This window comes from Gavia stellata, chromosome 2 (genome assembly GCF_030936135.1).
Source record: "Gavia stellata isolate bGavSte3 chromosome 2, bGavSte3.hap2, whole genome shotgun sequence".
In the NCBI taxonomy this organism is placed as follows: domain Eukaryota; kingdom Metazoa; phylum Chordata; class Aves; order Gaviiformes; family Gaviidae; genus Gavia; species Gavia stellata.
Genome location: NC_082595.1, coordinates 85,967,719 through 85,982,063, shown reverse-complemented (window position 1 = coordinate 85,982,063; position 14,345 = coordinate 85,967,719). Strand labels below are relative to the sequence as shown.

At 37.7% G+C, this 14,345-nt stretch overlaps 1 protein-coding gene across 1 annotated transcript in view; it reads left to right on the top strand.

The window, feature by feature from the left end:
- Positions 1 to 13,849, top strand: part of HCRTR2 (hypocretin receptor 2) — a 34,610-nt gene extending 20,761 nt beyond the window's left edge. The window contains exons 4-8 of the mRNA XM_059835728.1: positions 2,805 to 2,920; positions 8,959 to 9,179; positions 10,574 to 10,695; positions 11,805 to 12,005; positions 13,656 to 13,849. Coding sequence (XP_059691711.1) covers positions 2,805 to 2,920; positions 8,959 to 9,179; positions 10,574 to 10,695; positions 11,805 to 12,005; positions 13,656 to 13,849 — 854 coding nt within the window. The remainder of the gene's footprint in view (positions 1 to 2,804; positions 2,921 to 8,958; positions 9,180 to 10,573; positions 10,696 to 11,804; positions 12,006 to 13,655) is intronic.
- Positions 13,850 to 14,345: the final 496 nt, after the last annotated feature.

Genomic DNA, 14,345 nt, shown 5'->3' with positions numbered 1-14,345 from the left:
ACTCTCTACTGATGCTCAATAAACTTGATAGTCTTGTTTTTCCCTATTCTTAGGGAAGCTGTCAAGAGTACCAATTCCATTATGCACCTATGGCTTAAGGGAATATTTCATTTGCTAGACATATCAAAACCTTTTGAATCTGGGAGTTTGTATATTTACATATATGTATACATGTATGTATATATGTATTTACGCAAATATAGTAAAATTCTGGCAAAAATCCAGAAACTGTAGTTTCAATCTTCTACCTCCTTGCTTCACTGAACAACAGTCTAGGGCTGGAACACAGTGCCAAGAAGGAAGCTTTAGAAAAGTTTAAAATTTGTTTAATAACCCCTGCAGCAGACAGAAGAAGGCTTGTTTTAGCATACTGATCCTTTATCAGGTGGAGCAATCATACTGTATGACTGGTGCTGAGTAGGAATGCTGATCTCACCCCAGTCCAATCCCTGTGACCACCTGTTTGCTCTTTGTCCCTTCTCTCTTTTCAGTTAAATCGTGGCCAGTGATGTGAGAATCATTAATTTCTTCTTAAAGAGACGGTTACTCCAGCTAAGAACGATCTCCCCCTGTCCTGAAGCCCATTAAGTGACCATGGAAGGCAAAGATGCTTTTCTCCTCTTCTGCTTGGCAGTAAGAGGTTCAGCAGTCCCAGTCAGGCAGCTGATATATCACCAGGACCATAGACTGATTGATGTTCTCATTCAAGGAGCCTGGAACTCACTCACTTGATAAATGAACGGTATCCCAAACCAGCCCTTCCTCCTTCTTGCTGGTGTAATTGTCAAACAGCTTTAAAGCTTTTCTTTGGCTTGAGAAGCTAAACAGAGTCATGCTTCTTAGGGAAAAGTTCTACAAAGGGCTTTGCCCTGGGTGGAGGAGGGACAGGTTTCCTTTGATGTTTAGCAGCTGGCACTTTCCAGGTGGCTAAACTTCAAAGGCAAGTGTTAGGATCTTCCTCCAACCTGGTCCGTCAGCTCTTTGTAGATAGCTAGGCTCATTTAATGTTTCACTTTACTTGGAATGCTAAATTGGAAGCCATAAACTCCAGATGGCCTTTTAAATATGTACTGTCCTTCTACCTGAAAGGGGCCTGGCTGCCTGCAGAGCATTGATGAGGCAGGTGGCACCTCCTTCTGAGCAGAAAGAATGTACTTTCAGCTCTGACCTCCCGTGATCCCAGTAAGTCACGTTACTCCAGTTTCTCCTTAATCTCTCCACCTGTGAAGCAAGCATGTCGGTATTTCCCTGGCTGACAGGACTGCTGTGAGTCTGCGTTTTCGGGAATGCAAAAATAAGTTTGAGATCATCAGTCAATATGCAAACCCAGGTTATAAAATTATAAAAAACCTGCCCCAAATGGTCTGTCTTCCCCAGGGACATTGACAAGAGCTAGTAGCTGCAGCTGCAAGTTAAGAGTTGGTATGTTGATTTGCTACAGGATCTTAGAGCAAGTAAGGAGGCAAATGCTGCTTATCTGAATTTTTTGAACCCTGATCCACCAAAGCTGTCAAATGTCAATGGCAGTGTCTCTATTACCCTTGCTAGCAATGAACATGGGCTGGATTTTGCTATAGCAAGTTTCTATTTCCCTGATACTGAAGTTTTTCTGACTGGTGAACCAGCTGGGACTTTCAGGCCCAACACTGAGTGGGATATTACTCGAGTCTGGGTTTGAGGATGATCCTGGAGTTAAAATGATGGTGTACTCCTCCCTGCTATGAGAGTTATGGGCCAAGTCTTTGTATCTCCTTGTCTTATCAAACTCTCAGGGATTCTCCTGGCATGCAAATGGACCTCTTGTTTGATAGGGTCCACAATCTCAATCATTTTAAGAGGCAGAAAATAAGTTTGACTCACCAATGTTTTGATCTCATGCAAATCTTTTTTTCTTCTTTGTTATAATTAATACCAATGTTTGGTAATACCAAACTACATTTAATGTTATAAAAGTGAAAGCAAGTTTTCCAGGCACCCGCTGCACGTTCTGATATAATCTAATGATGAAGCTTATGATACAACATTCTTAAAACACAGTATATTCACAACACTTGTAAGATGCTTGTCGCCAAGCAAATAACATTCGTAAGTTGTCTTTTGAAAAGAGATACACAGGAAACTAGAACACAATGGTAGCAAACTCATTATTGTTAAAGCTGAGTCAAAAATAATCTTGGAAATTTTCTAAGTTTAGAGCACTTGACTGAATTAATTCTATTTTTTTAAATGTAATCGTAATAATAAATCACCGAGTCTTAACCATATTTATTCTGCCACCAAAAAGTCATTTAAGAAATGTCTTCTCTCCTCCCATCAGCATCCTCTGTGCTGTAGTCTACATTCTCTGTTTATAGGTGAGGGACTGTGCAGTTTACTCAGGGATACATAGTAGCCTTTGCAGAATTAAACCTAAAGACAGTTACACAACCTGTGAAATAACGTCAGCGATGAGGTAGGTTGGATAATTAGATAGCTATTGTTAGGTAATGAAATTTTCTATCTTTCACTGATTTAATAAAAAGCAAAACTTCTTAAGACTTCATACCTAAAGTAATAACACGATATGAAAGCAATAATGTGATATAAGAGATGTTTGAGATAAAAGTATGTTTATAATAGAAACAGAATGTATATAGAAGTGATTAAAAAATCAATCCTGACCATAATATTATTGGATACACCTTCTATTATAACCTATTATGTTTGAAAAACACATGCATATCTATATGAATAATTTGGCTTGAAGTGATTTTGAACTGTATGTATATTTAAATGCACTTTTCCTATTTGAATTCTTTTTCCAGCTGAGGTTTACCCCAAAATGTATCACACATGCTTTTTTCTGGTGACATACATGGCACCACTGTGTCTTATGGTGTTGGCCTATTTGCAAATATTTCGAAAGCTGTGGTGTCGCCAGGTAAGTCACTTAACACTAGCTCTATTTGCTTGCTGTTGTGACTATATGCAGATTCCTATGTACAACCTTCTTCTCTGTATGCTCCATGTTGTCACTTAGGACTTGGATTTTTATATCCAGCACCGTTTCCAGGTTCAGTGATGTGACACTGCTGGCTTACATCCTTGGATAGGCACTGAGGTGCATTAGAAAATGAAGGCAGTCAGGTTGAGTGTAAACCCCTTCTTGCTCGTGTCTGTGAAGGACTTAGAGGGAGAGAAAGAGAGCAAAAGGCAACAGAGAGGGAGAGAAAGAGAGAAAAAGGCAACAGTAAGATTGATTATTGGCAGAAGAAAGATCTCTCCCATTGTATCTGAAATGCTTACCAAAATACCTTAGGTGACCTTATTTATACTGCTAAAATCTCCTGTAGTAGTCAAAAGTTAGGACTGACCTTCTCATTTTGTTAAATAGTTTGTACAATTTTTTTTTTTATTTTTCATTCCACAAAGTCTCGGGTTCATAGCAAGTCCAGTATGAACAAAAGTTAAACTAGAAAGTCAAACTACCAGAACTGTGAGACTGGAATTTCCTGATGTGAAGCTGGCTGTTGTCAGTAACATTTGATGTGAATTGTTGACAAATAATTGGCATGATCTCTAATGTGAACATCTGTTTTTTCAAGCTTCAAATTAAAAATGCAGGGAAGAAAACAGAAATACTAAACAAAAAACCCCAAGCAAACAAGCATACAAAGAACATTTGAACTGAAGTGGCAAAAATTATGTGAATTTTTTCAGGAACATTTTTCCCTCTCCCACAATTCAAAGGGGTGTCAGCTTGAGAATCATTTTCTGGGTGTGTACTGTAACCTATCATGCATCAGTCTATGGTTCTCTCTGCTGTCTTCTGTTTTGTTGGGATTTATCTATAGCTGTAGTCCTCCGCCAGCCCCTGCCCTGTCATTCTGTAAAGGACAATAAACTCATCCCATTGAAGACATGATGCAAGATATCCTCTCTCCTGTCCTATCAAATGGCGCTAACAATGGCTGAAATTTCCATCAAGATATAGGCATGAATCATTTCTCTCACCATTATGTCTGATACCATCCAAATTTGAGGCTATCCTGACGAGGGCATAATATCTGCCACATCAGGAGCATTCTTCATGCAGTTCAATTTGATCCTTCAGAGAAATCACAAGTAGACTTTAGATTTGTAAATACACATATATTAAAAGTAAAAATCGAATCTTATACTGACAAAACATATCTCTTGCAAATAACTAAAATATAGGAAAAAACAAATCTGCTTTAAGGCATTTTGTTATCATCCGTACGTCATAACAGCAATTATTCTTACTTCTAATCAGATTAGGTTAAACCAGAGTTGCTGATTATCTTGCTGTTTATCTTTAAATTTTTATTTTTGCTTTTAATTTCTTACATTTATAAGATTAAATAGCAAGATAGTTTGAAGATAAAATTTAACCTTTACAATTTGAAGGGGACTCTTCACCAGAACACAGGCTTTGTTCAGTTAGTTTTGAAATTAAATTCAGTCTAACATAGCTCTAAGATGCTCTGCATTGGTAAATAGTTATCTGTCCTGTAGCACCCAATGACCTTATCACCATATTCCTTCTTAACCTTCTCTTCTGTACTTTCTTTACAGTCTACCTATTCTCTCAAACTGTCCATTAATTAAGTTAATGCAAAGCAATTGTTCTTAACCTGCACGTAGCTTGAAAATGCTGGTTCAGATTCAGAGCAGAAGCTGAATGACTGGAAACCAAGCTGGTTTTTTGTTGGGTTTTTTCCCCCCCTATTGTATTACAGAATCACACAGAATCACAGAATCAGTACGGTTGGAAAAGACCTGTAAGATCATCGAGTCCAACCTGGGGAAAAAAAAAAAAACAAACAAACAAAAAAAACAACAAAAAAAACCACCACAAAAAGAAAAACCACAAAACCCATGCCACACAACAACAACAACAAGCCACAACCCACCCAACACCACACAGCACCATGTCCATCAAGCTACATCCCACAATGCCACATCCACACGCTCCTTGAATACCTCCAGGGAGGGTGACTCTACCACCTCCCTGGGCAGCCTGTTCCAATGTTTCACTACTCTCTCAGTAAAGAACTTTTTCCTAATATCTAGCCTGAACCTCCCCTGACACAACTTGAGGCCATTTCCTCTAGTCCTGTCATTTGTCACTTGGGAGAAGAGACCAACACCCACCTCTCTGCAACCCCCTTTCAGGTAGTTGTAGAGAGCGATAAGGTCTCCCCTCAGCCTCCTCTTCTCCAGGCTAAACAATTAGCTGGCCTATTTCTTCTTCAGAATATTTCTTCTCCCTATACATCTTGCATGCTGACAAGGTTAGGATGATCCTTTTTTTTTCAGTGGCAAAAAGACAAATACTGCTACAGGCTTAGTGCTATCAATGATGCAAAATTACAGATGTCTCTTTTCCTAGCATAGATGATAGCACTATGTATAAGAGGCTGCACTAAGTGAAATTAAAACCACTGCACATCTATTATCAACTGTGACTTGGCTGCAGACATCAGGCATTTTGCTAAGTGCAACAGGTGTGTCATAATCAGTCATGTAGAGCAAATGAATGCAGTGCTCTAAATGTATTATTTGATAATAGTTTCAATTAAGAAATCATGCTGTTTACCAGAACTTCATTTAAATATAGTGATCCTATTGCAAGGTACAATGAGCCTTCCAGATGTACGTGGTAGAAAAAACACAGCAAACAGTAGATGTTTTCTATGCCTTACACTTTTTCTAAAGGTTCTTTTTTAAAATGGACCATGTTGTGCATGCAAATTTTCAGATGACTAAAGGTAAGATAGTTTTACAAGCTATCCTTACCATACTTTGTGCAATAGCTCTTAAAATTACTGATTGTGTCTTTCAAGCAGGTCTTTGAATGTAAGCTTTACAATCTTTGAATTAGTGATTCATCCTTGTAAAGACAAGAACAATCATGCCACAAATACCAGGGATTTTGAGTAATTTATTTTGATTATAAGCAAGGAAGTAGTGACTTAGAAGGCTATATTCTCTTGTGGATTTTAAGTAGATTAAAAGTAACTTCTGAACAAATAAACAGGACTGAATGGACTTATGATGAAAGTGTTGATACATAATTTTTATTACCAAGTTTCATACTGTATTCTTCTATTTACTGATGTCCAAATTCATTGACAGTAAAGCCTACTCATATTAATAACTAGGAACCCTACCCATTTTCATTTTGGCAGCTGAAATATGCCCTTCCAATCTTTGCAAGTCATTATTACATTTGGAGACATTTCCTCTGGTTATAAACCCCTTGATAATAATTTGAGGGGATAGAGGAAAGGTGCATAAGAAAATAACTGCAGCTTTCAGTACCTGTTTGGACACAGCTAGTAGGCTTTTAGTGAATCATTGGAATTACACAAATTCTCCACAATTGTCTCTATAACTTATTCGTTACTGAAAAGCAAATATATGCATTATGGTGGCATGTGTATATTTGTACATATGAAATCATAGAGTCATTTAGGTTGGAAAAGACCCTTAAGATCATTGAGTCCAACCATAAACTTAACCCTGCCAAGTCCACCATTAAACCATGTCCCTAAGCGCCTCATCTACACATCTTTTAAATACCTCCAGGGATGGTGACTCAACCACTTCCCTGGGCAGCCTGTTCCAATGCTTGACAACCCTTTTGGTGAAGAAATTTTTCCTAATATCCATTCTAAACCTCCCCTGGCACAACTTGAGGCCATTTCCTCTTGTCCTATCATTTGTAATATATGTATGTGTGTTTACATAAATGCATATTTGTAAATGTTTCTGGATACACACACACACACTTCTGAAGTTTTATGCTCCTTAGATGGTACTGGTTCAGCGATGCATCTGTGGGTATATAGCTCTTCTTTTTTTTTAATTTCCTGATAAAATTCTTGCTGTATTATTTTCTGTTGGTGTAACAGTAGCAAAGCCTAGGTGTATGCCAGGTAAAGACTGAGGAAAACAGGGCTCTTTAGAAAGGTTCTCAATACAAACTCCTGAATATTTAGCAATTTAATATATAGTGCAGTGAGATTATACATTGTATACAGTCCTATCTTTGATCACCTCTTGCTGTTAAAGACTGCTTAAAGACCAGAAAAGACCCTTTTACCTGCACGCACAGGTACAAACCATGTACACAGTCATGTCTAACATTTCTATAGAAAGAGGCATTCACAATTTTGAGCCAAGATAATGTTCCTCTTCATCTAAATTGCATCTAGCTACCATGAAAGCTGGTCACTGATTTCTTCAAGTGAATCTTCAGCATAATCAGGAGGGAGAGATTTGGCTGAATTTCTCTGCTTCCATCTCTAGTTCTTGCTACAATATGGTAACTCAGTATGACTGAAAAGGAAGGAAAAGCTTCTGCTTCAAAGTTAGAAGAACAGAATATCAAAGCACCCCTGATAAGCCAGAATCAGAATCTTAGACAGCCTATTATCTTAGTAGTGCATGGCAAAAACACGTTGCAGTACTACACCCCACAGCTAAGTAGGGTAAATCCCTTGCAATAGGACAGACATGTCCAGGTATGAAGCTGATACTGCTGATTTCAGCTGAATGAGTGGGAACCCACAGTAGAAGTAAGTGCAAGGGGTTTTTTTTTGCTTTATGTCCATAGAGACATTAGTAAAAAACAAATGTTGTAACATATCCCCCATTCTGCTTCATTGATTTCCTGTTCATTACAACATAACTTTGCCAAAACTTTCCAATAGTTGTAAATCAGTTTTGATGGTGCACATAAATGCTAAATTAAGGGTTTGTCTGTGCAAGGAAGCTGTTCACAAAAAAAAAAAAAAAAAAAAAACAACAAACAAACCCAAAAAACCCCAAAACCCAACAACATAATAGCTATTCTAGAACAAATCTGAATGTGCATGCTTTTATTTTAGAACAGGTATTCCCTTTTTAGCTTACTTTTTTTGTGAAATAAATATCCAAAATTCCATTCTTTTCTGGTCAGTTTGTGTGGATAAGCCCTAATTTTTAAAATGTTACAATAGACAATTTGAATTTTGTAGACACTTTTAAACATGAATTATTTTACACTCATGAGACTAGTCACCCCACAGATAATTGTACTACACATGAATAAAACTATATTTCTACACAAAAGGTTTTCATAATGTATAACACTGAAAAAATTATAAATGTCATTGTAATAGAGTTCTCTGAGAAAGTCCTTGCCATCTGTAATCTTTCACATGTGGCTGCAGACAGGAAATAATTTTGAAGAACTGAAGCTAAATTGCTTTATTTGTCTTGGCTTATGTGAGGGCACAGAAAACAAAACCTGAGATTTTTTTTTTTTTAACAGCATGGTGCTACATCTACCCGTTGCAAGGTGTCTTTGGCTAGCCTAATTCTTCCTATGTCTGGGCACTCTTCTGCGATTCCCCTCTATTCATCACTGTATATACATTCAGTTCTGAAGAGCTTTGGAGAGAGATGCATACTTCAGCTGTGATTTCTTTAGCTGCTTCATTGTCATCTAGATTGCATATTTGGAAGTTTTATGGCACTTAAAACTACATAGGCTTTAAATCCTTGTTTTCCAGTGCTGAAAAGCTGTTTAGTATCTTAAATTAGCAGCATAATGGATAAACTACTCTGCCATTCAAGAAAACATTTAATGTAGCATTTTATAGCAACGTAATTGCAGTAGTAGGGTTGGTAAGTGTGATATTGTGAAGAGACAAGCAAGGCAAGGTATTTGGGAAGTAAAGACAATTTTAACATATCAGCTGATATATTTGGATAAACCACGAATTTTTAAGCAGACTTGCAGGCATGTCTGAAATCTGGTCCGTTTCTTCCAGCTACCTCAATTAATTTAATAAAAAAGAATACTTCTCCCTGCAAGCTTACATTGTAGATGTCAACCTATCTATTTTTCTAGTTACAGTTACCCACAGTGCTAGTTTTTCAAAGTGCTCCTTATTTTGTCTTTTTTAGATCCCAGGAACTTCTTCTGTTGTTCAGAAAAAATGGAAGCCTCTGCAGTCCTCAGCACAGCCCCGAGGGCTGGGACAATCAACAAAGTCAAAGATTAGCGCTGTGGCTGCTGAAATAAAACAGATTCGTGCAAGAAGGAAAACAGCACGTATGCTAATGGTCGTCCTCCTGGTTTTTGCACTTTGCTATCTACCAATTAGCATCCTCAATGTCTTGAAAAGGTAAAGTTTATCCCAAAATATAAACACTTGGGAAAGCTTTCTGTCCAAAACCAATCCTCTTTTACTAAATTCCTCTTATTCTGGCAAATATTTTTGAAGGAGAAGCCTACTTATTTCATGATAAAGAAAATTAAAATCATACGCTTGCAAGAAAAAAATGTAGCTAACCTATCCTTAGTATTTAAACTAAAGGCCAGATTGTGGAATCCTTATTAGCAAGCTCTTCCTCATGAAAATGATCTAGCCTATCTCCTCATTAAACCCTCTCATTTACATGGGATTACAGCTTGTTTGCTGTAAATGCACCCATGGAAGTGCATTTACCTAAAGCAGCAGCTGAAGGTTAGCAGGAGAGTGTCATGTTGTGGCTTGGCTCTAGGGACTGTGAAATGCTGGGTTCAAACCCCAGCCCCATCATGTACAATTCTGAGACCTTAGACTAACCCTTTAGTTTGCCTATGAAGCTTTGTTTTACCTATTTACCCTTTCCTCTCCTGTTCATTTGAGACATAATTGTTTATGCTCTGGTTTTTGTACACTGCCTGACAGGCTAAGGCTTTGATATATTTATACCTCATGAGACCTCTGGAATACTGGTAAATAATGACATATAGCAGAAGATTTGACTATCCTAAAAAATAACCAGCCTTTTTTTAGTGCTTGAGGAACATTTTAGTTTTTAAGGAATAGTTTCAAGTTGGATATGAAGGCTTAAATACATCCCACTCAATTCTGGCACTTTCTTGAGGCCTAATTTAAGTACTTTTCATCCTCAGGTCCCTTGGTAGGCAATGTGGAGAGACAGAAGTATTTCCAGAAGGCAGTTCAGGCCGCCTATGATCTGAACCGCAGAGGAACTGCAGGCTGCCTCAACTGCAATAGCAGAATAGGCCCATAGTTAGATTCTCACTTAAATGGCAAAAGTTAGGTGTAAGGAATCTGGGCAAAGCAGGTTTCTCTGGAGGACAGAAGCTGCTACTGTGGCCTTGGTTTTGGGACCAGTTCAGTGCCTTTCCAATTCCAGAGACCCTGTTTATTGGAGAGTGGACCTAGAGCTGGGAACCTCAATGACATGAATAGGTCAAAAGCAACTTTTCCCATCTTTCTTGACGTACCTGACACCAGCTGACTTTGGTTACTTAGCAGAAAAGTCACGCATCTGTACCATTGCAAAGTAAAGTACTGATGGTCTCTGTTGTACTAAACCAGCAAGACAGGAGGCTGAGGGATGGGGAGAGGACTTTATTCTCTCAAGAAACCGAGCACTGTTGAATCAGCTTTTCTGTGATACTGCAAATAGGTCATCAGAGATAAAATTAGGCTAGAAGTTGCCGAATCCTTTTATATGATTTCTAATTTTGCCATCTTTCAGGTTTGCTTTTCTTTTTCTGTAGGGTTTTTGGGATGTTTAATCATGCCGATGACAGAGAAACTGTATACGCCTGGTTCACATTCTCACACTGGCTTGTATATGCAAACAGTGCAGCCAATCCTATTATTTATAACTTCCTCAGTGGTAAGTTACAGTTACCTAGAATTCAACTTTAATGTATAGTTTGAATGTAATGAGCCATAGCAAATAAGATTAATGACTGTGTAACATCAGCCCAGCTCCTCCGGTGGGAACTAGATCCTCTTCTTGGAATAAGTTGCCTGAAGTATCCCATTACCTTCAGGCTATCTACCTATCACGGAACTAAACAGTGCCAGGGCCTGAGTCCAAGTGCTTCAATTTGACTGTGCATGCCATTAATTTGGTAAAGAAGTCCCTGGCATGACTTTGGTTTGAAACAATTACCATTCCCCTAAACACTCCCCAGATACTGTCTGGGAGGTAGCACAGGCCAGGGGCTGTCCCCAGTTGGCATTTTATATGCAGGTATTGGGTTTTGGAGGCTGTGAGTCTTTAATAGTACTTGCATGATCAGACTGTGCCAACTAGGTTCAAGGCCAAAGAACTGTCCAGGATGCTCTTTACTTACCGGTATAGATTTTTCTTAGTTTGTATTTGTCTTATTTGGCTATGGACAGCAGAATCAGGACCTAACCTGGTGGTATTACAGCTAAATACAGGGAGGCAAAAGTCTGTTGATCCTCACTACACATTTCCCCACTGTAGTTTTTTTGTGGTGTGTGGTGTGAGGATGATTTGAACAGTTTGCTCTGAGACCCAAATGCAGACTAATGGGCTGTTGAACACTTTGAATCTTCTTCTAAAATGTATTCAAGATGAAATACAAATCAGCCATGCCCTTTCATTTCACATGTTAAGTAACTATTCAGTCATTTAAGCCTACGATTGCTCAATTACTTGTTTTTCTTAGATAAGTTATTAATCAACAGACTATCCATGACATGATTTCATAAATCATTCTAGTTTATCCATTCTGTCTAGCCAAGAATAATTTAGGTTTCATACCATACCTCACATATCTTCTTACAAAGGTTATATTTTTTCTGTCTTCCTCCAAGATGTTGAAATTGTGATTTCCTAGTTCTGCAATAGAACATCTGGGTGTTTTGGGTTAATTTTGCTTTAGATAGCTGCTTTTTTCTAATCAATAAAGTTTGTTGAACCACGGTTTATAGTACATTTTTTTCATGAGTATTTTTTGTGGTTGACAGGGAAATTTAGAGAAGAATTTAAAGCAGCATTTTCCTGTTGCATCTTTGGCATTCACAGTCACCATGATGAACGGCTCACCAGAGGTCGTGCCAGTACAGAGAGTCGGAAATCCTTGACCACCCAGATCAGCAATTTTGATAATGTTTCGAAGCTTTCAGAACATGTTGTATTGACCAACATAAACACACTTCCAGCAAATGGTACTGCACCTATTACCCACTGGTAGTATACTTGTCCCTATGTCTTCTGATGCTGTGGAAGTAAAATTTAACTGTGCATACAACAATATTTGAATCTGAGAACAATGTAATGAGAGAAAGTTTTTTACAACTAAGAACTGACTATAAGAGAAGTAACTTACAAGAAATATTTTACAGAATAAGCTACAACTTTGGTTACATATTGATGAAACAAAATTTCATATAATTTATTTCAAAAGTTCTGTTGCAATTGGGGAGGAGGTAAGGTAATAATATTTTATATAAATATTTTCTTTGGATCTCTACTTCCTTTAGACTCATAAGTAAATAAAGAACAGGTACCTGAAAGTATGAAAATCATTTTCCTGGAGTTGCAATGTGTTTATAAACAGCTATATTCTACTCAGAGCTAATTCTCTGAAGTTGTGGTCTATTTTATAACAAATGTTATAAGCAAAATTGTGTGTACAGATTTAAATACCTGAATGTCCTTGACTATTTCAAATTATCTTCTTACCATACATTCTGATGTGAGTTGGGCTGATCAAATAAGAAATTCACATTAATTTCTTTTCTCATGTTTTCTGTTCTTTTTCCTGTTGGATGGGTTATTGTGTGTATTCAGGAACAACCGAGAAGCCACTCGATTTTTCTCCAATACAGGTTGTCCTTGGGCTGGAACATAGTCTGAAATGAAAAGCAGAAATTGTTCAAGCTTACCTAATTCTGGGTAAATTAGGTAGATTGTGCAATTCTCTAGCTTTGTGAATAGATGGAAAATGGCCTATAATTTATTATTTTATATTTCTCGTTACATTATGTGTTATATCCCAGCAGGACTTTGCAAGGGACTGCAAGTACAGGATTCATCCCTCCTGTCCTAGAGATGTGAACGTTGGCTGTCCAGCAGTTATGTGACACTATAGGCTAGGACTATATAAGCTATACATTGATAACAGAGAAATTGGTATCTCCAAGGACAACTAATCTGTTCCTAAAATATATATCTAATGAGAATTAAACAAATTACCTCTGAAGAAGATTGGTTTTTTTCACTTACTATAGAAGGAATGGGGTTTTTTTTCCTGAATTCAGCTTGCTCTTCTCCAGTAGTTTTGCCATTCCTGTATGTAAGGCACAAACAAGGTTACAGCCATGAAACACAGATGACAGTGTGGCTGTAGATGTTTCACTCTGTATCGATTATTTGTCATCATTCTCTTCTCCCTGCCTGTCCTGTGCTCATGGCAGCGGCGTTGGACTGGATTATCTTTAAAGGTGTCTTCCAACCCAAACCATCCTATGATTAACTTGTACACAGGAAGCTGTAGTGCTCTACTGGTCACTGTGGCATCTGGTTAAGGAACGACAGGGCAATTTACCAAATAATGCATATTAAATCAGTAGTAGAACACATTAAAAATGTTTAAAAGTAAGAAATTCAAGGTTTATACATCAGAAATCCCCTTAGACTTCAGTCAGGAAGTCTTTGCTTAAAATTTGCAAGTGCAATTTGGAACATTTTCTGGCAGACCATTTTAATAGAACATCACCTGCATAGTGTTCAGAGAGCGACAATCACAGGGTGAGCCCATCAGCTATCTGATACAAACAGTCACATCATCTTAAAATCTTTATTTTATCTTACAGGTATCCCAGCTACACTCAGCCCATTGAAATCAGTGGAACTACATCTCCACATACCAGGGATGAACATGACTTCAAGTTTAGATGAAGCTGTGAGGATTTCTGCGGAAACCACTGGCGACACAGGGAATGTAGAGTGGGACAAATTTGTCCCTAGCATAACTAAACTTACCTCGATGGAGTTGCAGCAAGGATGACTTTGGCTCAATATGTGTAAGACCACTGGAGAATGGCACATGCGTTTAGCTGTGTTACAGACTACAACAACTGGACAAAGGGATTCCTTCAAAACAACTGCCTCCCCTATTTCTCTTCAGTCTTATAGAAACCTACTTACCTCAGTATGAGCTAAAGAACAGGTCTATACAAGTCTTTTTAAAGATTGGATTGTATCATACTTTGTAAATACTGTAGGTATTTATTTTTATATATTTTAGATGCTGTGGAATGTTCTAAAATGTATTATATGAAGAACTCAAGTATTTGAAAGAAGTCTCAAACATCATTTATTTATATCTTGTTTCTATAAATGAGTGACTTATTTACAAGGAATGCTTACTTATGCACTAGTGATACTCTGGAATTACTTTGCACTTTTTTTTCTGCTAATTCACTTGTAGTAAATTCTATGTTCATTACGGAACATTCACTTCAGATTGATTTGGGGAGATTCCAGGCTACTTTTCCAAGCAC